This window comes from Plectropomus leopardus, chromosome 6, assembly GCF_008729295.1.
Source record: "Plectropomus leopardus isolate mb chromosome 6, YSFRI_Pleo_2.0, whole genome shotgun sequence".
In the NCBI taxonomy this organism is placed as follows: domain Eukaryota; kingdom Metazoa; phylum Chordata; class Actinopteri; order Perciformes; family Serranidae; genus Plectropomus; species Plectropomus leopardus.
Window position 1 is genome coordinate 2,384,665 of NC_056468.1, and position 27,235 is coordinate 2,411,899.

General features: G+C 38.2%; 1 protein-coding gene across 1 annotated transcript in view; it reads left to right on the plus strand.

The window, feature by feature from the left end:
* Window positions 1-4,340: 4,340 nt before the first annotated feature.
* Window positions 4,341-27,235, plus strand: part of si:ch211-158d24.2 (multiple epidermal growth factor-like domains protein 9) — a 51,272-nt gene continuing 28,377 nt past the window's right edge. Inside the window, 4 exon segments of the mRNA XM_042488864.1 lie at window positions 4,341-4,886; window positions 4,889-4,943; window positions 4,945-4,994; window positions 12,987-13,191. Of these exon segments, the coding sequence (XP_042344798.1) occupies window positions 4,445-4,886; window positions 4,889-4,943; window positions 4,945-4,994; window positions 12,987-13,191 (752 nt within the window). The 5' untranslated portion in view covers window positions 4,341-4,444.

Consider the following 27,235-nt stretch of genomic DNA (forward strand, 5'->3'; position numbering starts at 1 on the left):
GTAGCTCGGGAGCTGGAAGGTGGTTTGCAGTTTTAGAAACAGAGCTAGCTTTAGTGGTGGTGTGCTCGGGCCGGCTGAAACAAATGGCAGGCGCCGGCGTGAGTCCGCTCCGAGGCCCGGAGCTACCCTGCTCTCGGGTAGAGTTGGAGGCATGTCGGTGTGGAAGGTGTCCCAGGTGTCGGAGGCTGAGCCGGCTTCCTGGACATTAGGCGACGCATCTTCTGGGGCTGATGCGAGGTGCAGCTTCAGAAAATTCGATATGTACATACAAAATAAATAGCAGGACCGGAGATATGTACATCATTAAGGACGTGTGCCTCATATTCACTTTCAGCTCTCCATGTAAGCCCCAGTAGCGGTCTCTCTCAGACCTTCCCTGAATGGACGCGTACTCCACCATTGATGTCCCCGGCGGTGTACGCTGCTGTTTGTTGCCCTATGAACCACAGGCAACACTTCACCTGCGCTGCAACCGAACCTGAGCAAGCACTGAGAGACGTACTTATTAGCCAATAGGAGCCCTGGATGAACACCCTTCAACGCTCGATGATTGGCCGGTAACACCCTATGAAACACAAGGCCTATATATTGTAAATTATCAAAAGTCCTCTCTCCTCTGGAAATTATCAAAACATAACCGGTTCCATTCATAAACCGAACAGCTGGAGGGAAGCGTGTTTTGTAAAGATAGTATGAAATATAATGTGATGGTGTGTGATGCAGCCACAGTCCCATGTATCCTCCTGTATATGTCATGGAAATGCTCCATGGCAGCCTGTTTTTGGATTTTTTTTTTTATTAATAAAATGTCACTTTTCTGTTTATTTTAGCTGAGCCATAGATTTTTGGGTTTCTCACAAGATCCCGGAATCAGTCGTTATCTTGATATTTGGCTCTTCTTAACCCTTTAAAACTGGAAATACATCAGTGTTTTGTGTTGCATGCAGACGCATTTCACACGCATAGAAACATTTGAAGGCTGTGCAGATTGGTTTCTTTAATTTTTTTTTGAAAACGTGCCGAAAAGAAAATGAGAAAAGTCCCACAAATTGCAATAAATTAGAACAAGAAAATGACCTGGACATTTGTTTAAAACACAGAGAGAGAATATTAGAAGATAATAAAAAGAGAAAAACATATAAATTTATACTAATGTTATTATTATTGTTGTTGTTAGTACTGTTTTTATCTATGTTTTTATCCATTAAATAAATATTAACTTAGTTTTTGCTTAATGACAGGTCATTTTCATGTAAACTCTATCTTCTTCCCATGTTTTTTGAGAGACATCAAGCCTATTTCAAAGTTTTAAATGAGGCAGAACCCTCAGTTTTATTCTATATGAGATATATTGCACATATTTAGCGTTTTCATATTGTAATTATAACTTAAAGCTACAGGTTGTCCTCTGATTTGGTTGGTAGGCTATTCACAGAGTTTTTCCTTTTTCTTTTTTTTTAATTTTAATAATGAGGATTTAAATGTGTTTCTTTTTTATTTTAAGACATAAAAAAATTAACACTTAAATTGTGTGTATGAAGGCAACAGCAAAGAGCATGCTTCACATTCATAGATGTTCACATTGCATAACTGCACTTCTATTTTAAATGCTTAGCCTATTTTGAATGTCGTCACTAGAGGGAATATTCTTCTTTGTGTCTGCCTTGAGGTTTTAGGTGTATTTTGCTCAACAAAATTATAACAATGTCTGGGATTAACTCTATGGCTATTTGTTGACTAACAAAGTAAGGGCAGTGACCTTTAAAACGATACACAGATATTACCCAGCTACTCATTATCTTGTTAGGTTTTAGGCACTATGCTCATACTAAAAGCGAAGGAAGAACTTGAGTGGATTTGTTATTGATAATATTAGCTCTGATTTCACTTTGTGACCAGAGAATGTCGTTTGCTTTTTGATAAATGTAGTTGCAGTAATATCAAAGAACATTATGATGATTACTGTCTCATCTTGAGTCTTTATCGCCCTCCAGTGATCACAATGTGTAACGACACTCCTGTCATTAATGCCTTTGAAAACTGAGCTCATTGGTTTGATTTCTTAAAAAAAGAAGAAAAAAAGTAAACGACCTAAAATTAAAATTAGTAGAAAAAAATAAATTAAAAACATCAACATCAACAAAAAAAGGAAATAACTCGTTTTGAGATGGAAAAAGTGCTCAATAAAATAAAATAAAACAATTCTTTAAATATATTATCATAATAATAATAATGAATATGATTTAATTCAAAATTTCCCCTAGATTAATTATGAATATAATTTTCTAAATCTACTTATTTTGGGTCGTTTTCAATTACTTTATAATAATGACAACAACAACAACACCAACAGCAATGATAATAATAACAACTAACCTTACAACCCTAAGCAAATTTGTTTGATTTCTTTCAAAAAATAGGGGGAAAAGGCAATAAGCAACCTATAAGTAATGCCCTGCAAATGGGTAGAAATAAGTAGATTTAGAAAATTATATTCATAATTAATCTAGGGGAAATTTTGAATTAAATCATATTCATTATTATTATTATGATAATATATTTAAAGAATTGTTTTATTTTATTTTATTGAGCACTTTTTCCATCTCAAAACGAGTTATTTCCTTTTTTTGTTGATGTTGATGTTTTTAATTTATTTTTTTCTACTAATTTTAATTTTAGGTCGTTTACTTTTTTTCTTCTTTTTTTAAGAAATCAAACCAATGAGCTCAGTTTTCAAAGGCATTAATGACAGGAGTGTCGTTACACATTGTGATCACTGGAGGGCGATAAAGACTCAAGATGAGACAGTAATCATCATAATGTTCTTTGATATTACTGCAACTACATTTATCAAAAAGCAAACGACATTCTCTGGTCACAAAGTGAAATCAGAGCTAATATTATCAATAACAAATCCACTCAAGTTCTTCCTTCGCTTTTAGTATGAGCATAGTGCCTAAAACCTAACAAGATAATGAGTAGCTGGTAATATCTGTGTATCGTTTTAAAGGTCACTGCCCTTACTTTGTTAGTCAACAAATAGCCATAGAGTTAATCCCAGACATTGTTATAATTTTGTTGAGCAAAATACACCTAAAACCTCAAGGCAGACACAAAGAAGAATATTCCCTCTAGTGACGACATTCAAAATAGGCTAAGCATTTAAAATAGAAGTGCAGTTATGCAATGTGAACATCTATGAATGTGAAGCATGCTCTTTGCTGTTGCCTTCATACACACAATTTAAGTGTTAATTTTTTATGTCTTAAAATAAAAAAGAACACATTTAAATCCTCATTATTAAAATTAAAAAAAAAGAAAAAGGAAAAACTCTGTGAATAGCCTACCAACCAAATCAGAGGACAACCTGTAGCTTTAAGTTATAATTACAATATGAAAAAACGCTAAATATGTGCAATATATCTCATATAGAATAAAACTGAGGGTTCTGCCTCATTTAAAACTTTGAAATAGGCTTGATGTCTCTCAAAAACATGGGAAGAAGATAGAGTTTACATGAAAATGACCTGTCATTAAGCAAAAACTAAGTTAATATTTATTTAATGGATAAAAACATAGATAAAACAGTACTAACAACAACAATAATAATAACATTAGTATAAATTTATATGTTTTTCTCTTTTTATTATCTTCTAATATTCTCTCTCTGTGTTTTAAACAAATGTCCAGGTCATTTTCTTGTTCTAATTTATTGCAATTTTGGGACTTTTCTCATTTTCTTTTCGGCACGTTTTCAAAAAAAAATTAAAGAAACCAATCTGCACAGCCTTCAAATGTTTCTATGCGTGTGAAATGCGTCTGCATGCAACACAAAACACTGATGTATTTCCAGGTTTTAAAGGGTTAAGAAGAGCCAAATATCAAGATAACGACTGATTCCGGGATCTTGTGAGAAACCCAAAAATCTATGGCTCAGCTAAAATAAACAGAAAAGTGACATTTTATTAATAAAAAAAAAATCCAAAAACAGGCTGCCATGGAGCATTTCCATGACATATACAGGAGGATACATGGACTGTGGCTGCATCACACACCATCACATTATATTTCATACTATCTTTACAAAACACGCTTCCCTCCAGCTGTTCGGTTTATGAATGGAACCGGTTATGTTTTGATAATTTCCAGAGGAGAGAGGACTTTTGATAATTTACAATATATAGGCCTTGTGTTTCATAGGGTGTTACCGGCCAATCATCGAGCGTTGAAGGGTGTTCATCCAGGGCTCCTATTGGCTAATAAGTACGTCACTCAGTGCTTGCTCAGGTTCGGTTGCAGCGCAGGTGAAGTGTTGCCTGTGGTTCATAGGGCAACAAACAGCAGCGTACACCGCCGGGGACATCAATGGTGGAGTACGCGTCCATTCAGGGAAAGGTCTGAGAGAGACCGCTACTGGGGCTTACATGGAGAGCTGAAAGTGAATATGAGGCACACGTCCTTAATGATGTACATATCTCCGGTCCTGCTATTTATTTTGTATGTACATATCGAATTTTCTGAAGCTGCACCTCGCATCAGCCCCAGAGATGCGTCGCCTATGTCCAGGAAGCCCGGCTCAGCCTCCGACACCTGGGACACCTTCCACACCGACATGCCTCCAACTCTACCCGAGAGCAGGGTAGCTCCCGGGCCTCGGAGCGGACTCACGCCGGCGCCTGCCATTGTTTCAGCCGGCCCGAGCACCACCACTAAAGCTAGCTCTGTTTCTAAAACTGCAACCACCTTCCAGCTCCCGACTACGGACCCGACCACCGCCACCACCTCCACCCCAAATACTGGAGTCTTTTCAGCCACTAAGGAACAAAAAATAACAGCCCGGATCACTGGCAAAAGATCCACCGATGCACAAACATCACTTTTTACTCCGAGAAAATGCTGCAGACCATGGTGTCCATGGTGTCCCAGCGCACAGCCAACGACCTGGGCAGCGGATAATATCGGCACATCTGTTACCTCAATAGAGAACAGTCAAGGTGAGTAACAATATACCCTCCGATATTTATCATAAAGCCAAAAACGCTTCACAAAGACGATAGCTTTTTGAAAATGGTGTAGCCTGCTGCATGTTTTACATACATATATATATGTATGTATATATGTTTATATATATATATATATATATATATATATATATATATATATATATATATATATATATATATATATATATATATAGCACATTCAGAATCAGTGGGCAAGAAGACATCCATATCTCATTTGGGTTGAGGAGTAACAGGGTGGTCGCACGGGGGGTTTGACGCAGAGAACCACCTAAAAAAGCAGATTGCAACAATGGGCAGACCCCTCAGATCGCAACCCTTAAATTAATCACCAAATTATAATCTAAAAATAAACACAATTAACGCACAATCTATGTTTTGCGTATTTTCTGTTTATCCTATATTATAATCCCAAGGCTTTTTATTATTCTTGGGTGCCACATATTACAGTGGGCAGGGAAAGGGGGGGGTACGGGGGGGGGGGTGCAAGGTTGATCCTGTTGTTCCATCAGTGTCTCTCGGTGCGTACAGAAGTCGCACAGAGCCACCATCCCTTTGTGTCAAAGCACACATGTTTGATTCTGACAGGAAATTACAAAAAGCTGCTCAAATAGCAGCCTTTCCATTGTTGTTTGCACGGCGTACGCACAGAACAAGGCCGTCCAACCAAAATGGCCAGGCAGGCCAAGCCATGAATGAGCAATGACAGCGGAGCCCCTCCTCTCTCACACCTCACACATCCCTGCATCCATGTGGATGTGTTGTTCTCCAGCCAGCACAGCAGCTCAGGCTCAGATATGCTGTCAATATGGTTCTTCAATGGTTCGAGTCAAATATCTGGAGCACAGAAAACCCCCCCCCCCCGCTGTGAGGACACGTAGCTTATTTATTCTTCCTTAACTGACCTATTTATCCTAGGGCTGGGAATCACCAGAGGGCCCAACCATAGATTTTAGTCATGCTACTGTCATCACCATACAATATAATTGTGATCTGAACCCCCAGTAACCAAGGCATGTTGGCTTGATTTATTTTAGAAACATGGCAAGAAGGCAATAAGCAACTTTAGAAGAAATGACTTAGAAATTAGCAAGAAAAAAAAAAGAAAAACAAACATGGAATTGACCTGAAAAATATGTTTACATTTTTAAAAAATGATTCTGTAACAATAATTTCAAATGTATAATTATGATTAAACAAACATAGTTCATTTTTCCCTGGCTTTTCTTAAGTAAAGATTGATTCCTGTGGGATATCCCAGCTTACAATGTTCATTATGTAGCTTGTTCAATAGATACAGATGTTTAACCCTTTGCATCCTACATCAACACCAGTCTTCTTGTGCTGCATTCAGATGTATGCGAAAGCATTTAAACCTTTAGAATGTGAGCAATAAGCACCTTGGTAGGAAATATCCCACAAAATACTAAAATTTAGTAAAAAAGAGCAAGGAAATTACCTAAAAATGAGAGAACAAAGCAAAACAAAAACACCACAAAAAACAAAACCGCAAAATCTACAAAAAAGGGAAAAAAAAGAAAATCAAACAAACAACCAAGGAAAATATGTAAAAACAAACAGGCACAATTTAAAAAATAATGATTCTGTAAAAATGATTTTAAACCTATAATTATGATATTACAAAACATAGTTGTCTGGACATATTCTTCCCTAGTTTTTTTTAAAGTAATTTTCTAAATTTACTGATACTTTGCAAAACATTTCTTGCCAAGTTGCTCATTGCTTTTACCCCCGTGTTATTGAAAGAAATGAAACCAATTTGCTTAGTGTCCAAAAATTTCAAAAACTTGTGAAAGGTGTCTGATTGCAGCACAAGAAAAGTAAAGAAGTCCAGGTTTCAAAGGGTTAAATGTTTTTGTCATATGTTGAATATTGTGATAGGATTATTTGCGAATATTGAGATTCATTTACTTTTCTAACCTGTAAATTTTGTTCCAAGGTAAAATTTTTATCTTATAAGATCAGAATGAAAAAATAAAGTTCTCACTTCAATCATGTTTAATGCAACAGATTGTTTCTAGTGGACTGAGACAGTTCTGATTATACTATTCTAATAGGGTACCAAAGGTTTAAATTGATTTGAGATATTGATAATTTAATCTAGCTCATCTATGTATCAATACGACATTGCCCTGCAAAAATATTGCAATACTGTATTGATTTTTCCCCCTCTCCTCAAAACCCCATTATTTTTTCTTCCCTTAAAAATGCATGATTTGGTTGTTGATCATGATGTCCTGGAGCCAGAATATAAAATCTAGACTGTTTTTATTTCATATTCTGTTTGATATTGGCCCCTCACATCAAAGGTCCAGTCCAGTCATGTTTTTTACATTGACCCTTTGTTCTCCACGCACTGCACCACCTCCTTACAGTCAGCATTAATCTCAGTGATAAGAAGAGGAGGAGGAGTTTTTGGTAGCCACAGTCATAAATGGCTGGTTCCAATGATGAAGAGAAAGAAGCAGAACCAGGGTTCATCCTCGGGGTGAGAATCAAATAAGGCTCCCCGATATGATATTATCACAATACTGAGGTTATGATACAATATTATTGCGATTTTAATATATTGCGATATTGTATTCTATTGTATTGCAATAATGTACAATGCCATATATATTGTGATTTGTTACCTTTTTTTCAACTGCAAATTAAGGAAAAACTTTGTCAACATCTGTTTTTATCAATGAGATAACATTTTCAGTCTGTTTATCTTATATCAATCATTTTTGTTTTAATAGCAAAATATACAGTTGACTGAATAACAATTTATTTTATCATTCTAGTAGGCTACCAAACGTTCAATTTGTATTTTCAATATTAATAATTCATATAAATGAAAATAAATACTTATTTTCAAGATATTTTCTAGGCATCTAGATATGGGTACAATACTGCTGCGTAAAATATTGCAATACAATATGTTACCTCATGATTCCCTCAAACCACATCATAACATTTAGGTTGTTTTTGTTTCATATTGTGTTTGATATTGGTCCCTCACATCAAAGGTCCAGTCCATTCATGTTTTTTACATTGACCCTTTGTTCTCCACATGCTGCACCACCTCCTTACAGTCAGCATTAATCTCAGTGATAAGAAGGGGCGGAGGAGTTTTTGGTAGCTACACTCACAAATGGTTGTGATGTTGAAGAGAAAGGATTAGGACTTGGGCTCTGATTGATTTCTGTGGCATATTCCTGTAGCTTATAATATACATTATGTAGCTGCTTCAATAGATACACAGGTTTAACCCTCTGAAACCTTCACCGACATCAGTTTTCTTGTGCTGCCTTCAGCCAAATTATTGGTTATTGGTTATTATTTTGAGCATATTGGTTTGATTTATTTTAAAAACATTTTTATAAGAATGCAATTAGCACCTTGGCAAGAAATATCCAGCAAAAAGCTAAAAAAAAATGTTAAAGATGAAAAGAAAATGACCTGAAATTTAGTTTTTAAAAGAGAGAAAATTGTCACATATCTAGGTAAAAAACATGGTGAAAAATATAATTATTAGAAATTTATAAAGATATGAAATTAGGTTACAAAAAATGTGTTACTATTATTACTGATCTTTATTATTTGATCTTTTTTTTTCAAGCTAGTTTCAGGTAATTTTCTTGTGCCTTTTACTGATTTCTTGCTCATTTTAGGGTAATTTCTTGTAAAGTTACTCATTGGCTTCTCTCTTTGTTTTTGTGAGAAATCAAGCCAAGTCGCTGAGGTTTTAAAGAGTTAACGGAATATTTTTAACGTCAGGTGTGATGCTTGTGAATGGATTTTTATTTGGTGCTGGTATCCTTATTAACAGTATATGGCAATTTTTCATTGTTGTTCTGTGAAATTGTTAAGGGCTTTTTTTTCTTGCAAAAATGTCAAACATTGATGTTTCCTCCCTCTCAGTTGTGACGACTCAGTTGCTGCATTTCTTTGTCTTAGGTGACAGTAAAGTGAATATGTTTGGGTTTTCAGCCGACACGCATCACAAACACGTTGGCCTATGGGGCGTTGTGTTGTCACTTTTCCATTATTTTAAAGAAAATAGGGGCAGATTAATGGATAGTAAAAATAATTGTTAGTTGCAGCCCTATTAGTAGTCTACATACATATATCAGTGTATGTATGGCGGGTCAGTATTGCGGATGAGTGGAGCTAAAATGGCGGCGTGTTTAGTTAGCTCCCCCTGTAATTCAGTCAGTGTTATTTATGACATTCAGGTCAAAATGAAATCTGTGCCCACGTGTGAGAATATACATAAAAGCTTCACCTTAAACCACTTTATACCTCATTTAAAAGCATCCCCAGGAAGCTCAGCACCTTTCATTGTTCTCGTTTTAAGGCCACTCACATGATAATATCACGTCAACAAAGGCGTCACCGGGGTTAACGCCTCGCCCAGCCACCAACATACATTCTCTGGCAGGGCAGGGGCCCCACAGACAGATATAAGGTGTGTTTTCACATAGTTTCTTTAAAATATCTCTGTGTCCTTTCTGAAAACGGATAACATGCTTTAAAGCCCAAACCTAAATCGAAAGCACAGCAATTGTTTCGGTGCATGGGCGCCTCCCACTGCTGTCGTTGTCTCCGTAGCAGCACAGACAGGCGAGCAGTGAATTGGCCAAGAGAGGAGTTTTGAGACATGACTTGTTCTGAGCAGCCTGCCGCTGCCTGTGTCTGAATACCTGCCGCGCTGTCACACACACTTTGCAGCAGGCAGACAGACAGGAGAGAGGTTGAACTCAGTTTCCCCTCTTCTCCCTCCACTCCACACAGGTCCACTCCGATAGACATCAAACCTGTTGTGTGGCTTCACAGATTACCCCGCAGGGCCTCTATCCCACACCTAGAGGAAGCCTGGCTGCAGTGTGGGAGGTGATATGCATTCACTGGATCTCACACATTCTCAGGCGTTATCGGGGCCGACAGTTCTTCAGCGGGCGCCACTGTAGCAAAGGGCCTGACAGTCGACTCCACAGGCTTGCATAACCATAGGCCTTTGTTAGTTACGTAAAAGTCCAGAGCACCAGTGGAAGAGGAGCATAATCTGAGTGGGACGCCAGGACAGGAATACATTAAAATTCAGCTGTCCTTTCCTCTTTATCGAACTGCTATTGTTAGCAGTGTGTGTGTGTGTGTGTGTGTGTTTGTGTGTGTGTATGAAAAAGATTATTTTGCTCTCACAGCTCTCGTCGTCTTTGTCTGACTGCTGAGCACAGAACGCAGACATATATTCAGGCATTCAGTCGTCTCTCGCCACACCTAACCTGAGAGCAGATGAATAATAGATTGGCACTCAGTGCTCTGTGGGGTCATCCACATGTCTGTCATTATATCCTCTGGTTTCTTAACCCTTGGAAACCTGCGCAAATTAGCTTGATTTCTTTCAAAAGCATTGGAAGAAGGCAATTAGAAATTAAATAAGAAATTAATGAAAATCAGTAAAAAGTACAAGAAAATTACCTAAAAATTTACAAAAAAACAACAGGAAAAAAGTAAAAAAAAAAAAAAAAAAACCCACAAAAACAATGACCTGCTGAAAAGTTCTTAAAAATGATAATAATTAGAGCGTGACCAATATATCATTCTGCCAATTTTATTGGCCGATTTCGGCCCATCACAGATATATATAGGTGTGCGTAAATTATATCTGTGCATAATTTGTCTGACATGCATGATCTGAGAAGTACATTTTTAACAGAACATAATGTGGGAAAAGATAGTATGGAATATTTTATAATGATTAAATTCCCAATTAAGTTTACTTTTTCAGGGCATTTGTCATTTTTGATAATAAAGTTTATTGTTAGGCTGTAAAAATCTTGTCTCCATTACATTTCTTTGTCACAAGTATATGATAATTAAATCGGAGGGAAAACTGCATTTCATGATTGCATATTTATATGTTATCGGCCAAAGTATCAATATTGGAATTTGTTTCTTCTAAATATTGGTATCAGCATCAGCTCCAAAAAATCAAGTATCAGTCAGGCTAATTCTGCAACATTATTTTCCATATGTAATTATGATAGCTATGTATATTTTTTTTCCTAAGCCTTTTTCCATAGACATTTTTCCCACAGCTTAAAACAAATTCTGAATATGTGGAACATTTCTTAACAAGCTGCCTATTGCCTTTTTTCTCAATGTTTTTTAGAAAAATTGAGCCACCTTGATCATGGTTTAAAAGTTTAAATGCTTGGGAAATGCATCTAAAAGCAAGGAAAGTGATGTTGATCCAGGTTTCAAGGGGTTAAAAAGCACTAGCTTGAACTGATCAGCACAGCAGGACTCAGTTTATTAGGTTCAGCATCTTTATTTCAGACTGCCATGAGGTGAATTCATCATATATGAAAATAACATCAAGTTGTGTAAAACAGATCTGATGTCTTCATGGTGCATAAATGCATAAATCGTAATATAGAAGCAGACTCATGACTGAAAAGGCTGTTGTTGTTTTTTTTTAGATTATTTTTTATTGTTATTATTCCATGACTGGCAAGTGGAAAATGGACAAGGAAAGTGAATTAGAAACTCTCACTTCATACCAGCCATCTAGGGGCCAGCGATACAAGGAGACTGTGAATGGAGAGGGCCACTTTAAGTGAATGATAGCAGAGGGCCGGTTGCAGCGGACAGCTCCCACTGTAACTGTTTCTGGGAATGCTCACACCAGCCCTTCATCCAATTTCCCTTCACTCAGCCCTGAAAAGCTTGTCACAGCTCCAGTGTGTTATGACTCCATATTGAGGGATACTAAAGCAGCATCATGGGTCTATGAGACCAATACTGCAGTTTATGTTCCTGTAGTATAGTACTCAAAACAAGCATAATCACTTCTCTATTTCCATACACAGCGCATCACAGTTTCTATTGTGCACATTTCAAAGGCCAAAAGTAAAGCAGCCTGGATCACACCCAAACAGGAAACGCTGTGCTGAATTTGTCAGGCGTACAGCCTTCAATTAAACAGAAATTATCAGAGAGAGATGGATCCTAATGTGACCACAATTTTTAACTGCAAACGCCAGTGTCACTATAACACATTACTGAGGTGGAAATCTACCTGTCAGGTGGTTTTCATGCAGGAAATGTTGCTCTTTGTCTTTTTCTTTGTCATTCAGTGAAGTCATCCACTGTGTACTTAACCCCCACATTCATTAAAGGCAGTTTAACCCTTAGGGACTGTTTGGTGCTTTTACACGCTTTTTATTTCTCTTTTTTTTTTTTATCATTTTGGCTGTGTTTATGCATAGAAATTTTGGCAAGCTTATATACTTTTGTTTAATCTTGGAATTTCCAGCTCAGATCCTACAAGAGGTCTAAAATACACTGTGGAAACTAAACTGTTACATTCAGACTGTTAAGTACAGAAAGTGTGTTATTGAAACCCATTCAAACTGTTTTTTTAATCCCACAGCCATCAAAGCATAAAAACATGCATTGTATTATTTCTGGGTGTCATTCTGGGCTTTTGCCTTGGATTTTGTCTTTCAATATTTTCCACCTGATGATGTCATTTTTACTATATACGATTCGATACTATAAATATACTATTGTGACTGATAATGAAATTAATTCTTTAATACCTTGATACCATTGTACCCCTAATGTAAAGACTGTAGTGAGAGTTTCATCCATCCAGAAATATATAAAAGACATAAACAATAAATCAGTTATTGTCAACTAAACTTTCATACATCCTTTAATCACTGGTTCCAGCATTACCTGGATTTTGATTTTTAATTATTATGTATTTTAAATAGCCAAATGGATAAGTCAGCTGATCAGTCTGGCAAATGCTCTATAATTGTTTAAGTTTTTTTTAAACAATAAAAACAGCCATCACATGAAACCCATATTGTCCAGACTTGTAAAGGTCTACTATTGGTTGTGCATCTCATGCAGTATTTCCCATCTCTTGTCTCTCCCCATCCACAGAGGGTCTGTGTAACTGCAGCAGTGGTGCTGAGGGGATTATGGATCCGGATGATTGTGATCAGAGCACCGGTAAGTGTTCGTGTCTGTTGGGCTACACCGGTCTACAGTGTGAGGACTGCGAGGAGGGACACTTCACCAACGGCACCAGCGGCTGCCTGCCCTGCGCCTGTGACTCCTTCGGTGCCGTGAACCACCTCTGTGACAGGTCAATTATCATAATTACATATTTAAAATAATGTTACTAAATTAATATAATTTTTAAAGCCCTTTTTCCAGGTCATTTCCTTCCTGCTGTTTTTTTTTTACTTTTGTTTTCGCTTATTTTTTTCTTTCTTTTTTGCTAATTTTCAATGAATTTTCCTGAACTTTTTCAAGCTAATTTTTGGTGCCATTTCTTTTTTAATTGCTCATTGTCTTTTTGCAATTTTTTGAAAGCAATCAAGCCAGTTTGCTCAGGTCTTAAAGGGTTACATTACATTTAGTGACTATGTGTCACGGGATGGGGTTGCTTGTGGGACCAAAGAGAACTGTAGTGCATTTTCATGGCAAGGCAATCTGGAAGTCTGTCTTTTTGGAAAGTAAATAATGTAGCTGAACTCGCAACTGTTCCTTTTTATCTTTTCTCAAAATGGTCAATTATTGCTGTGTTTTTGGCTGCATTAACCGGTTGGATTGGGAAAAGTGCTTCAGATTGCTAAAAGTCATTTCAAATCCGGAAGAAGAGTGCAATAAATTGTCTGAGGGAAGGAAATGTTTATTGGTGGCAAACCTGAACCAAGATGTCTAGGGCAAGAATCTTGAGTTTGTTCTGCACATTGTTTGTCAGCTGCACTGTTATTAACAACAACTTTAAACTCATTTATAGTGTAATAGCATGCTGGCATAATGATGTTAAGCTGCTCTGCTCTTAAACTGCTCCTTGCATTCTTGGCTGCATAGCTGATTTTGATCTCATTTGAAAGCCTACAGTACAAGACTTCCATAGCGTCTGTAAAAGTTTCCAGAAGTGTGGCTTTATTAAAATATATTGTATTAAAAATGAGGTAGTGCACTATGTTGGGATAGTGAATAGAAGACAAAACTGTCGTCATTCAAAGACAAATTAGACAGCTGATACAGATCTTCACAGCACTTAAACGAAGGCCACATTCAGACAAGAACAGCCCTACTAAAAGCAGAAAAGTCTTTCCTTTGTGTTTAAAAAAAAATCTGCGTTCATAACATTGTGAAAACGAACCTTGTATACAGGGATCCGCAAGAACAACCGGAAACGCTGTAGTGTGTATGCCAGGCCAGTAGTTGGCAGTGTCACTTTGTAATGACATACCATAGAAGATGACCACGCATGCGCAAAGTGCATTTGTGACGTCATTGTTCTCACAGGATCTGCGCATCGCCAGTTTACATGGCGACAGAAAGGTTTGCGTTTTTAAAAGATAACACTCTGTAACCCGGTTTCAACCGCTTGTGTTTTTTAGGCCCTCAAAACGCTGTTGTCGTGTGAATAGCGAATAACTGAATGAGATATCGGACACTAAGCTGCAATTTTTTTCCTCTGGAAATACACAACCAAATTGCACTGTGGTGTACGGGGGTAAAATGTAGGGTACATTGTATGTACACTTAATTTTGCTGTGCATTGCGGGTATTTTATACTGCCCTATATAGTGGATGAAATTAACAACTGAGAATTTGAACCCTACAACAAAATGGCAAACACACTATCTAGTGCACTATTTCCGTGATAGTAAACAGTTTTAAACACAGTTAATGTTCTTCTCTGTAAGTTTTAGCAGCCAATCACAGCAAGCATTCTTCAGTTTAATGTGACGTGATTGGCTCACTACTGCAGCAGCTACAATGTATAGTAACTGGTATGGTGAAGTCGAGCGTAATGTTTTTGAAGTAGTTGGCACTTCAGCGTGCCAAGATGCCACCAAAACGTTTGAAACTATGGCTATGCCATACGGCTGTGGCTGTGACTGTGGTGGCATATTATGCAACAGAATTCTTCCATTCACATGATGGGTATCGAATGAAGTTACAAAAAGACCCAAAAAACAAATCGAATGAAATACTCTATTGGTATCCCTTTAATCCTTTGAAACCTGAATCGTCATCACTTTTCTTGTGCTGCTTTTAGATGCCTTTCACAAGTATTTGAACCTTTAAACCCGAAGCAAATTGGTTTGATTTCTTAAAAATAAAATGGGGAAAAACGGCAATGAGCAACTTTGGAAGCAATGTTCCACCAATTTCAAGAAATTAGTAGAAACGAGCCAAAAATGAGCAAGAAATAAGTAAAAAGTCCAAGAAAATTATCTGAAAATTAGCAAAGAGAAAAAGTGAATAAAACAAGCAAACTAACATGGACATGGGCAGAAAAAAATGCTTAAAAATATAATGATATTGTTGCATAATTTTTAAATATGTAAATGTGAAAATTATGTATATATCTGTAGTTTTCTAGATATTCTAGAAGTAAAGTCAGGTTTCAAAGAGTTAAGGGTACTGGTACTGTAACTGGTATCATTATTTTTTAAAAATGATATGATACCCTGATTGTAGGGCTGAGCAGTATATTGATATTATATATTGTGATATGAGAGATATTGTCTTAGATTTTCAATAACATGATATGGTTAATGTTGTCTTTTCCCAGTTTTAGCTGCATTACAGCAAAGTGAAGTCATTTTCGGAACTGAAAGCACCAGTACTCGACTCTACGTTATCAGTGCAACATTGATGTTGAGATATCTGGGCAAAAATATTATCATAATTTATTTTTTCTCCATATCATTCAGCTCTAGTGTGTTGAATGTTTGGTTCTGAGTGTGTGACCTTGGACTTGATTTGCTTAAGAAATACGTACATGCAAGTGCTAGATTGGACAAACAGCTGCCTTGATTTTCATGCAAGAATACGAGTGTGCAAACACTGGTTGTTCACCCAGCCCTCAAGAGTAAATGAGAAGCAGTGGTTTGACCACAGAGGGACTGACAGCCCACCACAGCATTCTGCAGAGCGTGGGAAAAACAAGACAGCCAATTGTGTCACTGTGATTTAAACTTGGAAACAAATCCTGTTGATCACATTTATTTTGCGCTTAAGTAAATATTTTCGGGTAACTCACATGTGGCCTAGTGCATTCAACGTGCACTACAAAACCAGACATGGCTCCTGGAATATATGTGCTGTACCTGCAAAGAGTCTGCTGCTTCACAGGAGAACTGTCTTTAGCAGCAAAAATGCTGTGGCCTCTGCCAAGCCCAAACAGACTGTCTGCTGTGAATTAGTGTTTGTTATCTCATAAGGACGAGACAAGATGTTCTGGGTCTCAGCTCTGCTCAGACAGTATGTTCATCATAACGTCATAGCCCCGCAGAATCATTATTTTGGCCCATTGAGTGAGGCCATCATGCCGCAGGCCTCCCCGAAGGCAGCAAAATGTTCAGGCCCTGCGCACTCAAATTCCCAGCAAGAAAACACACAGCATACCTTCCATGCTGTTTTCTCTGCGAGTCACAAGAGCTGCGACTTGGAAAAGAAGCTGCGTGTGTGGGTTAGGAGCGTGGTAAAAATAGCGGCTGTACTTTCTGCCTCTAACCATGAAAAGGAATGCTGCTGCTTTTCTTAAGCTTGAGTCAGTGTCCAGTGTGTGGAGGATTTGTGTTGTCATGCCTTGAAAAATACGTCACAGTGTCAGCGGCAGAAGCTAAAGCCTAATAGGTGTCACTGGAAATACAGAATGTCCTTTTCGTGTTGATGAAGCCTGAAATGCTGTGTGTGGAGTTGAGTGGGATGTGGGTGAAGGTGCAGGTGGGAGGGTCATTACAAAGCTTGCAGCTTTCACACAGTAACACTCCTACAGTAATACAGTCCTTCTCAGACAGTCTGAGCCCAACCTGGCCAATGTTAACCCTGCTAGCCTAGCCTAGCCCCCCTCAGGAGCTTATCACTGCGAGTTACACAGATTAGCCAGCTTTCCTACCCCCCAGTCTGCTGCTTTAAGTATCTTTGCCATTAAGTAATGAGCGGTCCAGTCGACACAGAGGCAGTCAGTGCTTTAGTTGTGCCCACGGTTAGGGAACACTGCAACGACAGTGAAAACGGAACCCATTATGTAGTGATTTATATAGAGCTATCAAGGTCTTAGTAACTTGAGAAATTAATCACAGTGCTCTCAAGTGTCTTCATCCTGCCAGTGAAATGCACACTGGGCATAAGCTTGTGAATGTCATGAAATATTGCCACAGTCAGAATATCATATTATCTTTGTTTAACCTCCATGTCACTTCTCTTTTTATCATTCAACAGTCCACAATTCATTTACAACCTGAGTGCCAGGAAAAAAATATTGGCATTAGGGTGAGCGATAAATTGATTTTATCGATTAATGCAAATTTGTGGTTAGAATGATCTTTAAAATGAAAATCTAACTTTTCTCCCCGCTACTCTCTTTGGGCTTCCGTAGATCACAGTGGGCTGCATCCTCCACCCGCGCTTACCTTCTAGAGATACACACGCACGACAACATGACAGCAAATGATAATAAAGAGCATGTTCCCAAAAAAGGCACAGGCTCGTCAGTGGTTTGCAACTGGTTCGGTTTTGCGGCGTCAGATCTTGAACAAACCACAGTCCTGCAAAGTTTGTTTGAAGGCTGCAACTAAAAGCAGCAACATGACTGATTTATTTCAACATGTCAAACAGAGGCAGCAGCCGAGGGTCTCACTCCAAGATGCACAAGACCGTGTCAGCCCACAAACAGCTGGTAAAAAGCAGCCAACATTAGTGGAATCATTTTCTATGGAGTCCTGTATGACAGGAGAGTGACCGTCTGCAAAGCTGTTACTCCAGAAAAACCCAAAAAACAATGTGAAGTGTTGGGCTGTACCCACCTCACTCACATCAATTTTGGCCACTCACTATAAAAATTAAATGATTTTTTAAAAAGTTTTAAAATTTGAACGGTTTCAGGGGGATGTTCAGTGTGACAGCGGCATTCATGTAAACAAGCTAAAGGTGCTGACGGATTTTATATCTGCAACATCTTTTCTGACACTAGATATCAAATAAAAAAAGGGAGAGGATAATGTTATGTAGGAGTCCAAGGTGCAGAGTGTCTCAGCCCTAGATTTATGCAAGGAAAATGACAGGGCAAGTAAATTGCAAGAGTGGTTGCGATGCTATCTCAGATTTGGAGCTCATTAATATGAGTATCCAGGGTTTCCCATAGAATTAGAATCTATTTGTGATGGTACGGGGGGTCGGATGGTGGAAGTGGCGCTGAAGCGCTGTCTACGTGAGCTACTCTCCCTGCTCGGCAGGAGTTGACACAACAGCATTGGTGAAAATTGGGGGGGGGTCTCACCTCTCTGTTGCAGCAGTGTGAAACCCTTTAGCTGCATCTTGTTAATTTGTACCTTAGCTACGGTTTCCTATTATCAGGATAAAAATGACAGACCCTCTAATTTACACTCAGGGAAGAGCTGATTTGGCCTTTGATTTCACTGTCATGATTTCACTATATCGTGAAGTTTTGAGCATTGATGGACTCACACTGGCGGAGGCAGGTTGACGTTGTCATAGAGCTGACAGACAGTGCAGTATAAGGGAAAAGCTTGAGAGTTCTTATTTTATCCACACATGACAAACTGCTGCACATGTGCAACTCAGTCTGAGCTGTTAGGAAGTGTGTGCTGTGATGAAGCACTCCCACAGTTTGTCTGAGGTAGCATTACCAAACTGCAGTACAATATATCGCTTAGAGCTCTCTACTAAAAGGCTCTCTTTTGACTTCATAAAACAAAAAAACCAAGATGTGGATCTGTGCCCAGCTGACTCAATGCCGACTCTGTCACATACTGAGCACTATTAAGAATATCCCTTGTATTTTTTACGAGTTGATGTTGTTGTGTGTTGGTGCATTTGCCTTGATAGCGGGCCAAATATAGATGACATGACATCACAAGGAGATATTTCCAGCAGCTAGGACCGACTGTAATAGAAAACTTATTTTCAGCTATTCGAAGCATCAGTGTAAACGTCAGAATTACGCATCACTTCCTGCAAAATCAAAGAACAAGACCCTCTGTCTGGAGCAATATTTTGCATAGTCATCCAGCCACATCACACAAGGAGAAATATCCTACAGAATATCAATTTGTCCTCTCATAACTTTAAAGAAGCAGAATGCACAGAAGCCACAAGACATGCTGTATGTTACATATCCTGGTCTGTGATGGAAAATCAAGCAGCTGAATGACCCACAGAGCTCTTTAACAGCATAGATCCTGGTGGTTACATCAAAAAGGGAACCAGCCATCCATCAGTACAAACAAGCACTGAGCTCATTTTAGGGCCTCAGGTTGTTGATTAACTCACCTTTCACAAGAATTGCTGATAATGGCATGACCTGTGCTCACTGGCTCCATGATGGAGTGTTTTTCTGCAGCCAGCATAACAGTACTGTGTGTGTGTGTGTGTGTGTGTGTGTGTGTGTGTGTGTGTGTGTGTGTGTGTGTGTGTGTGTGTGTGTGTGTGTGTAGTACAGGGCTCTGCCATAAAGGGGAAATGTACTGTGCACTGTACAAATAAATGCTTGCTCTTCCAAATATACGTAAATATGCAGCCTTGTCTTTGTGACAAATACCACAGGAGGTGTAACTGAGGTTTTATTTGGAAGCTCAGATGTGTTTATTTGTTGCTAAATGTAGTTGTGTTGTGTTTATATCTGTTTGACATAATTCACATTATTCAGTGTGATATTCAGAGACAGTCTCCTGCAGCATTCATGATATTTGAGTGAATGGAATCCTGTGCTGCTTTATAACGTACTTGACACATCAGTGTGTATGTGTGTCCCTTTGTATCATTCTTTACCCCCTCTAAATTAGATGAGAGAAGTGGCTACCGTGAGTTGATGCAAACTCTTAGATTCAGCAGAATGAACAGTTAAGTTTCACTTTTATTGCGCCCAACATTCTACTTCCCCATTTGTGTCCAGAGTATGCTCTGCGCTCCAAGAGTGTGACGCACTGCACAATCAAATGGTATATATGTTTAAACAGCACTCCTAAGGAATGCTCAGGCTCCAAAAATAGACACTCTATTTGTGGCCACAATTGTCAAAATCATTGCGGGCTGTCACAAAAAATGAATCTGCCGTGAAATCTTGTGCCAGCATAAAGTGATAGTTTTCAAATTTTTATGAAATCTACCAACTGTAGCTTGTATGTATGTAATGTATGTTGTCCTTAAAACTAAATGAAATTAAATTAAATCTGTAACAGGGTCAAAGGCGAGATGTGTTCATTTTTGTGTCTGCATCAAATTAATTTAACTTAAAATTCTTCATATACACAAATAATATATTAATAATCTGCATTATTAGTTTTGATTACCTTTATCAAGATAAAATATAGCTGAAATAATTCTAAAACCTGAAAAAATGTCATTCAGTGTAACTGTCCCTGCTTCAGTTTTACTTTAAAATGGTTGAATAAACACAGAGGACTTTTATCCCAAATATAACTGTTTTAGACGTTATTCAGTGTAACAAAGACAATAAGCCATTTTGAAATCATCCCAAAAAGTCTGACATTATTTAGAGGACCCCAAAAGACCCCTGTGGTGCTTCACAGAGGGAGGCTAATCCCTCTTAAAGAATTCCATAATTTCACCTTTTCACAGGTCACAAAACTTCAGTCATTCAGTGAAATGTCCAAAAACACCTCAGCATCCTTTTTCAATATCTGTAACATCTCTAATGAGATTTCCTCCTCTTGTTTGCTCATAGTGCAGCATTCTGCCTGCAGTCCTCCCACAAATTATGTGATGTAAAATGGACAATGATTGCTGCTCAGTTTGTTGGGTTAGGTCATGCCAATATTTGGCAAAAGAGCTCGACTAACCACTTGTATCTCAGTCACAGCTGTGTCAGCGCTGTATTTGGGTCAGCTCCTGTGGGCATTGTCTGCAAGGCATTCCTTTTTACAATACTGTATGGAAGGCGCCACAGTCTAATGAAATATTGATTTTGGGTGCAGATGTTTCCGCCTCTGCATCATGTGTCACTGCAGTGGATGCATCATTGCCATCAGTGGATCTTTGCTCTGCATTGATCGCCGTGGCTGTGTCATTTTATTTTATTTTATTTGCTGAACAGTAACACGAGTACTGGGCACAATTAGGCCCATAGTTACGTTACCGACTTTCAGTGAAATTCAGTGAAAATGATCAAGATCATGTCTATATATTATTTGTTATTGCACTTGTTTTTTTCTTTTGATACAGCGCCTAAGCATGTTTTCACAATGCCCAAGCCTTGTTTGCGCTCTGTGTCAGAGTATTTTCTTGGGCGGGACTCAGCTCTTACACACACACGTTTATCAAGGATATTTAAAAAAAAAAAAATCCTGTTCCAATGTCTAAATTTCCTTAAGAATTAAAGGGTGTAAGTGCTTTATAATGCTATTATATTATCATTTTATCAGTGGTATAAAATGGTCTTAAATTGACAATAATATTTTTTACTGCAATAACCTGTAGTTTTATTCATTATCTTTTTAATGTTATGTTTAAAATAGTTATTAGTGCTCCAGGTATATAATATTTATTTCAATCAAGTTGCTTGGAGAAAATGTCTTCTGAAAATGGCCCAAATTCATAATTTTTCAATTATTTTTGACTAAAATATCTTTTAAATTCTTTGAAGGATCCAACATGTAGCTTTACAGGTTCCAGCACCAAAATGTAAAGCAGCAGCACCTGTTTTCATTCATGCATTTGACAAACATATCTTTGTGCCTAGTCAGGTGGGAGCAGTAAGTTCATTGGCAGCATCCTGCTGTCATCAGAAAGCCGCAGCGGACTGCGGGGCAGCAGGACTGCAGGGTTAGAGCCACGTGTCTGTGTCCTGACTGATGGCCACACTCAGGAGACCTGCAGTCAGTGCACCTCTGCACTGCCATGTCTGTGGCTGCTGTTCACTGCACATACACATGTGTACAGAACACATTCTGCCCTACGATTAAAAATGATTTATTATTGCTTTTTTTGTAAATTACTGTAGAGGCCTACACTTTTCTGACAGTGAACATCTGTGTCTCTGTTTAAAAGTCTGAAATTTCAGTTTGCTGTCAGACCCTAATGTCAAAATTGGACTTACCCCCCCTTTCCACCAAAATTCGAGTGTGCACACAGATTTTTAAAACACAGGCAAACCCACTAAAAATAGGCAGTCGACTATTTTCCCATTGCCAGAAGAGCAGAGCTGTGTGCACGGCTCTGCAGTGGATGAGTGTGCTTTTCTGTGTGTGTGTGTGTGTGTGTGTGTGTGTGTGTGTGTGTGTGTGTGTGTGTGTGTTGTTTCGGTTTGTCATGTTCAACGTCATGGACAAGCTTGAGAACAGGTAAATAGTAGAAAGCAGCATGGACAGAGATCTGTGAAACTTAACAGTGGTTGCTTCTCCTTATATATCTCGTTCTTATTCAGTTTCTCTATCAAACTCAGTGCAGACTAATTTGGATCGATGTTTTAGTGCTGCTTAAGATGAGACGGAGGGTAATTAGTGGCAGCGTGAAATTCGTGTGTTCACCCATGTGTTGTGTTTCCATCAATGCTGATTGGAGCCGGAGGTGACAAATACCTGTGACAATTGCAGAGTTATTTGACCCAGGTATGAATGCTGATTGGACACTTTCCTACTGCATTAAAAAAACAGATGTTAGTGGCCATTAGCAAGGCTTTAACTTCAAACCCTAGCTCCTCCAAAAGTGTAAAATTTGGTTATTTTTCAACAACTGCAAGTTTCATATTTCACATTGTTTCCATTTTGTATTTGTTGTATCCAGTTTGTATCCATTATATCTGTTGTAAATGTATATGTATAGAGATTGTAGTTTTAGCAGCAGTTAACACAAACAGCTGCTCTGTCCACCAACTGCATGCAGCACCTCTAACTTCCTGCACAGACAGAGGGGTTGCTGGGTGTGAGCTCTGTTATAACTCCAATGTCAACAAAACACAGCTGACATTTGAATGCATTTGTGACGAAAATGCAAACAAGCTACAACATGTAAATCAGACTGGTTTCAGTTTGTTGGAGGGGGTTGAGTTCACGGCTTCCCATTGCCTCCCGTGTTTGTGCTAAGCTGAGCTTATCCACAGAGATGACACTTTTTTATTTATAGTTTTATTTTTCAATCACTTAAGTGTACACTTCCAAAAATGGTACATAATGTAAGTTGTTAAATATAACAAAATAATACACTTCACATCTGATCTTGCTATGATGGAAATCCTTTGAAACCTGAATTGACATCAGTTTTCTTGTGCTGTGTTGAGGCACCTTTCATAAGCATGTGAACCTTTGAAACCTGAAGAAATTGATTTGATAATGGCAATAGGCAATCAAGTAATTAGGAAAGGGAACAAATAATTGCCTGAAAATTAGCTTAAAGAAAGGAAGAATTATTAGAAGATTATTATAAAACAAAGGGAAATTAAAATTATATTTAGAATTATTATAGTTATTCATTAAAAGATAGATATACTGTATAATTTTTGTGATTATTTCTTTTTCTATTTTTTGTTTTGTCTTGTTTTTGTTCTGTTTTTTACTTTTCTTTTTTGGTGCAAATTTTCGTTTTACTAATATCTTGCAAATTTTGGGTCATTTGTTGTTAAGCTGCTTATTACCTTCTTTCCACATTTTTGAATGAAATCAAGCCAATTTGCTAAGGTTAAACGAGCCTGTTTCCCAAATTTCTGGACTTGTTCAGTTTAAGAAGCACTCAATCCAAATGTATGATTTCATTGTACCATCAGCGTTTCCATTACAAAGCTGGTTTGAAATCTGTTACATGCACTGTATTGGATATTTAACCACACCCGGTCCCACAAATCCATTATATAACACTAATTTAAAAAAAAGCTAGAAAACATTCCAGATTCTTCCTTTGACTACATGATTAGGAATGTTGTTGGCCCTCTGTATGAAAACTTTCTCTCCTAAATATCTGGACGTGTCCATACTTGTGTTAGAAGGACTCCAGTCAAGCCTGGCATGAGACAGGACAGCAGAGAAGATATAAGTCCTGCTGCTCTCTTGCCTAACACGCCCTTTCAGGATTTGGCTACACACCGAGCAATGCAACTAAACCTGCTTAGTGTCGCTCCCGGTTTATTCCTGCCAACCGTCAGTAATTAAACTGCTGATCACTTCCCTGTTGCAGAGAGGATGTTAGTGACTGTCTGCTCTTATCCAACACATGTTACCGCCTATGGCCAGCGTTGCCGCGGCAGCCACAGAATGGGGTTAAGCTTTGTCGCCCATGTAATACTGACCTAGTTAACATGCAGATCTGACGCAGAGTGGCTGGGCCAACACAGTGCAGTGAAATCACACCAAAACAATAACAGCCCCCTCCTCCTCCTCCTCCTCCTCCTCCTCCTCCTCCTCCCGGCCAAGACGGCACAAATGAACACCAGGATTACTGATCACTGAGAGAGAAGGTGGCATCTCACAAGCCTCACACTCTGTACATTCAAAATAATGATGTGTCCTCAAGTCCCCCAGGTGCTGGGGCCACTGAGGACCTGCTGGCTATGCAGACTGCTCATAAGATGGTTAACTTTCTCATTTCTGAGCTGCTCACAGTCTGAAATGAAGGCTGTGAAGACAAAGATGACAGATTGTGCTGCATTGCCACAGGTCAGAGTCTGACAGACTGCCAGCCAGTCAGAGCAGAGAACAGGCCGCGGTGGTGCATTAAAGGTTTCTTCTAGCATGATTTATGTGGTGTATGCTCATTTCCTGCATTGCCATGCTAATTTACACCACATTGGATGGTTTCCAGCCTTTATGCAATATTTGATATTTAACCATTTGATACCTGTGCCAGTTGGTTTGATTTCTTTCCAAAATTAAATTACCTAAAAATAAGCCACAAAAAAAGAAAAGATATATGTATGCGTATATATATATCTACAGTCTATATATGTCTATTATAATGGCTGCAAAGTCAACTTGCAAGCCTTTTTTTCTCTTATTCCTTCTCTATCTCTTTTCTTTCATTCTTGCAATAAAAATGAATGAGCTGCAGTTCTGTAAAATTTTTCTGGTGTCACAGCAGAGAAAATCAGGTGTAGATTAAAGGTTTCGATTTGGAGATAAGAATCATAAATGAAGGGCAGCAGGCCATCTGGGCTTATTGGCATGCTGGATGTTGCAGAGCATCCCAGCCTGGAGACACTGTGGGAAGCAGGTTTTACTTTGCATGGAATCTTTATCAGCTGATGACGAGCAGTGATTGGGAGGGTTGGAGGACAAAACAATAAACATTTTTGCCGCAGTTTACAATAATATTCATTATTGATTAATCAGCCAATTTGTTAGAAAATTGTGAAAAATCATAATTTCATGAAAATTGACAAACCGCTACTAGAGATTTATTTGTATATTCGGTTAAAAGTGACTTAAATAATTAATTGATTCTCAAAATAGCTGCCAATTAATTATTTGTAGATCAGATTTTAGCATAAATGTAAAGTCATTTGATTTTTCACACATTTAATTTGCTCTATCAACCAAAACTAGACACACCTGTCTGGTTATATTATATCCATCAACTGTTTTCTAATTGATTTCAAGGTTGTTTACATTATCATGATATATCTTTGTATAAAAATAAATAAAAATATATAGTATGATGGGGATTTTTAACCATATAACCTTGGGTCAAAAAAGGTTTAATTCATTCAAGATGTTGAAGCTGCTAATTTAGGAGCAGTTGCACAAGCATATATCAGAAAAATAGATTGCAGCGTATCACTGTCAATAATGAATGCAGCCATGATCGCTGGCAGTCTCTGAGCAGGGCGAGCTGTGGGCAGAGACAGCACAGTGAACAGTTTTAGCCGTGCCCCGCCGTGTGCCCAGCAGTGTCTATTGTCTGGCACACGTGGTACTTTGTTTTGTCGCACAAACCTTCGATGCAGGTCAGCGCAAGTGACGTGTGCTGTTTTCAGATGAATATCAGTGAAACCCCGCCCATCTGGTATAAATAGGAGCAGTGCCTGTCGGGCTGTGGAGCTCACTCACAGATAAAGGAAGGAGAAAGATGCAGCCACAAGCAGCTAACGCATTACTCTGACCGCCCTGCACCATTCTTGGTCACACAAGAGGTCACTAGTTAAAAACAAAACTAGTAAGTCAGTATATCCTATAAATAATTCCACTAGTGTTTTGGCCAAACACAGGCCTTAAAAATCCCCAAGCATCATACATAAGGTTTGTTGGTTCCAGGCAAAGACCTCTCCCAGACGTGGTCTTTTTTCATCAAATCACTGCTTCCTCTGTTATGAGACGGAGGTTACTGTACCCATAAAACTTCAATTCATAGCCGGGGCTTATTTGCTTAAATCAGTGCACTCAACAGGCTCATATTTGGGACAGGCATCTGTATGGGACAGGCTTTTAATTCCTTTAACACAAAACTTGTTCAGCATATATGGAAATACAACCAAATTATTCATTCAACCTTTTGAGACCTTTTTATTCAAAAACATGAGAAGACAGTAATGAGCAACAAGAAGAAATGACACAAGACATCCGTGAAAAGCACCAGAAAATTACCTGAAAACCTGCCAAAAAACCCCCCACAAAATACACACACACACACACACACACACACACACACACACACACACACACAAACACACGCACAGAAACTCAAAACAAACACACAAAAAAAAAAAATAAGAAAATTAAGAAATTACCTGGAAAAATGCTTAAAAATTATTATTATAATTATTATAATAATTCTGTAAAATAATTTCCTATATATGATTATGAAAACAGTTCACTTAACATTTCCCAGTTTTTTTATATACTACTGTCTTATTTGGTGTGCACAATTTTGCAAAAATGAACTGAATGATTGAATTGAGTCTTACCAAGCTATTGTGTGTAGCATGCCCAAATTGACAAAAGTTTACACACATATACACATATTGTATGTGTGATCTAAGCAGCGAACTAACTCTGACTCTAGCAGGTCACCAACAACCTTGTTTTATACATCCAAAGAACTTGTATAAAAATGAACTGCATGGTAACCAGACTAAGACTCAAATTGAGACAGGCCTTTATTTGTCAAAATGTGTCGTCACACCGGGCTAGACTGGGCGTTTAATTGGGACTAAGCTAATATTTAAGTTTTACAGTATATTAAAGTTATTT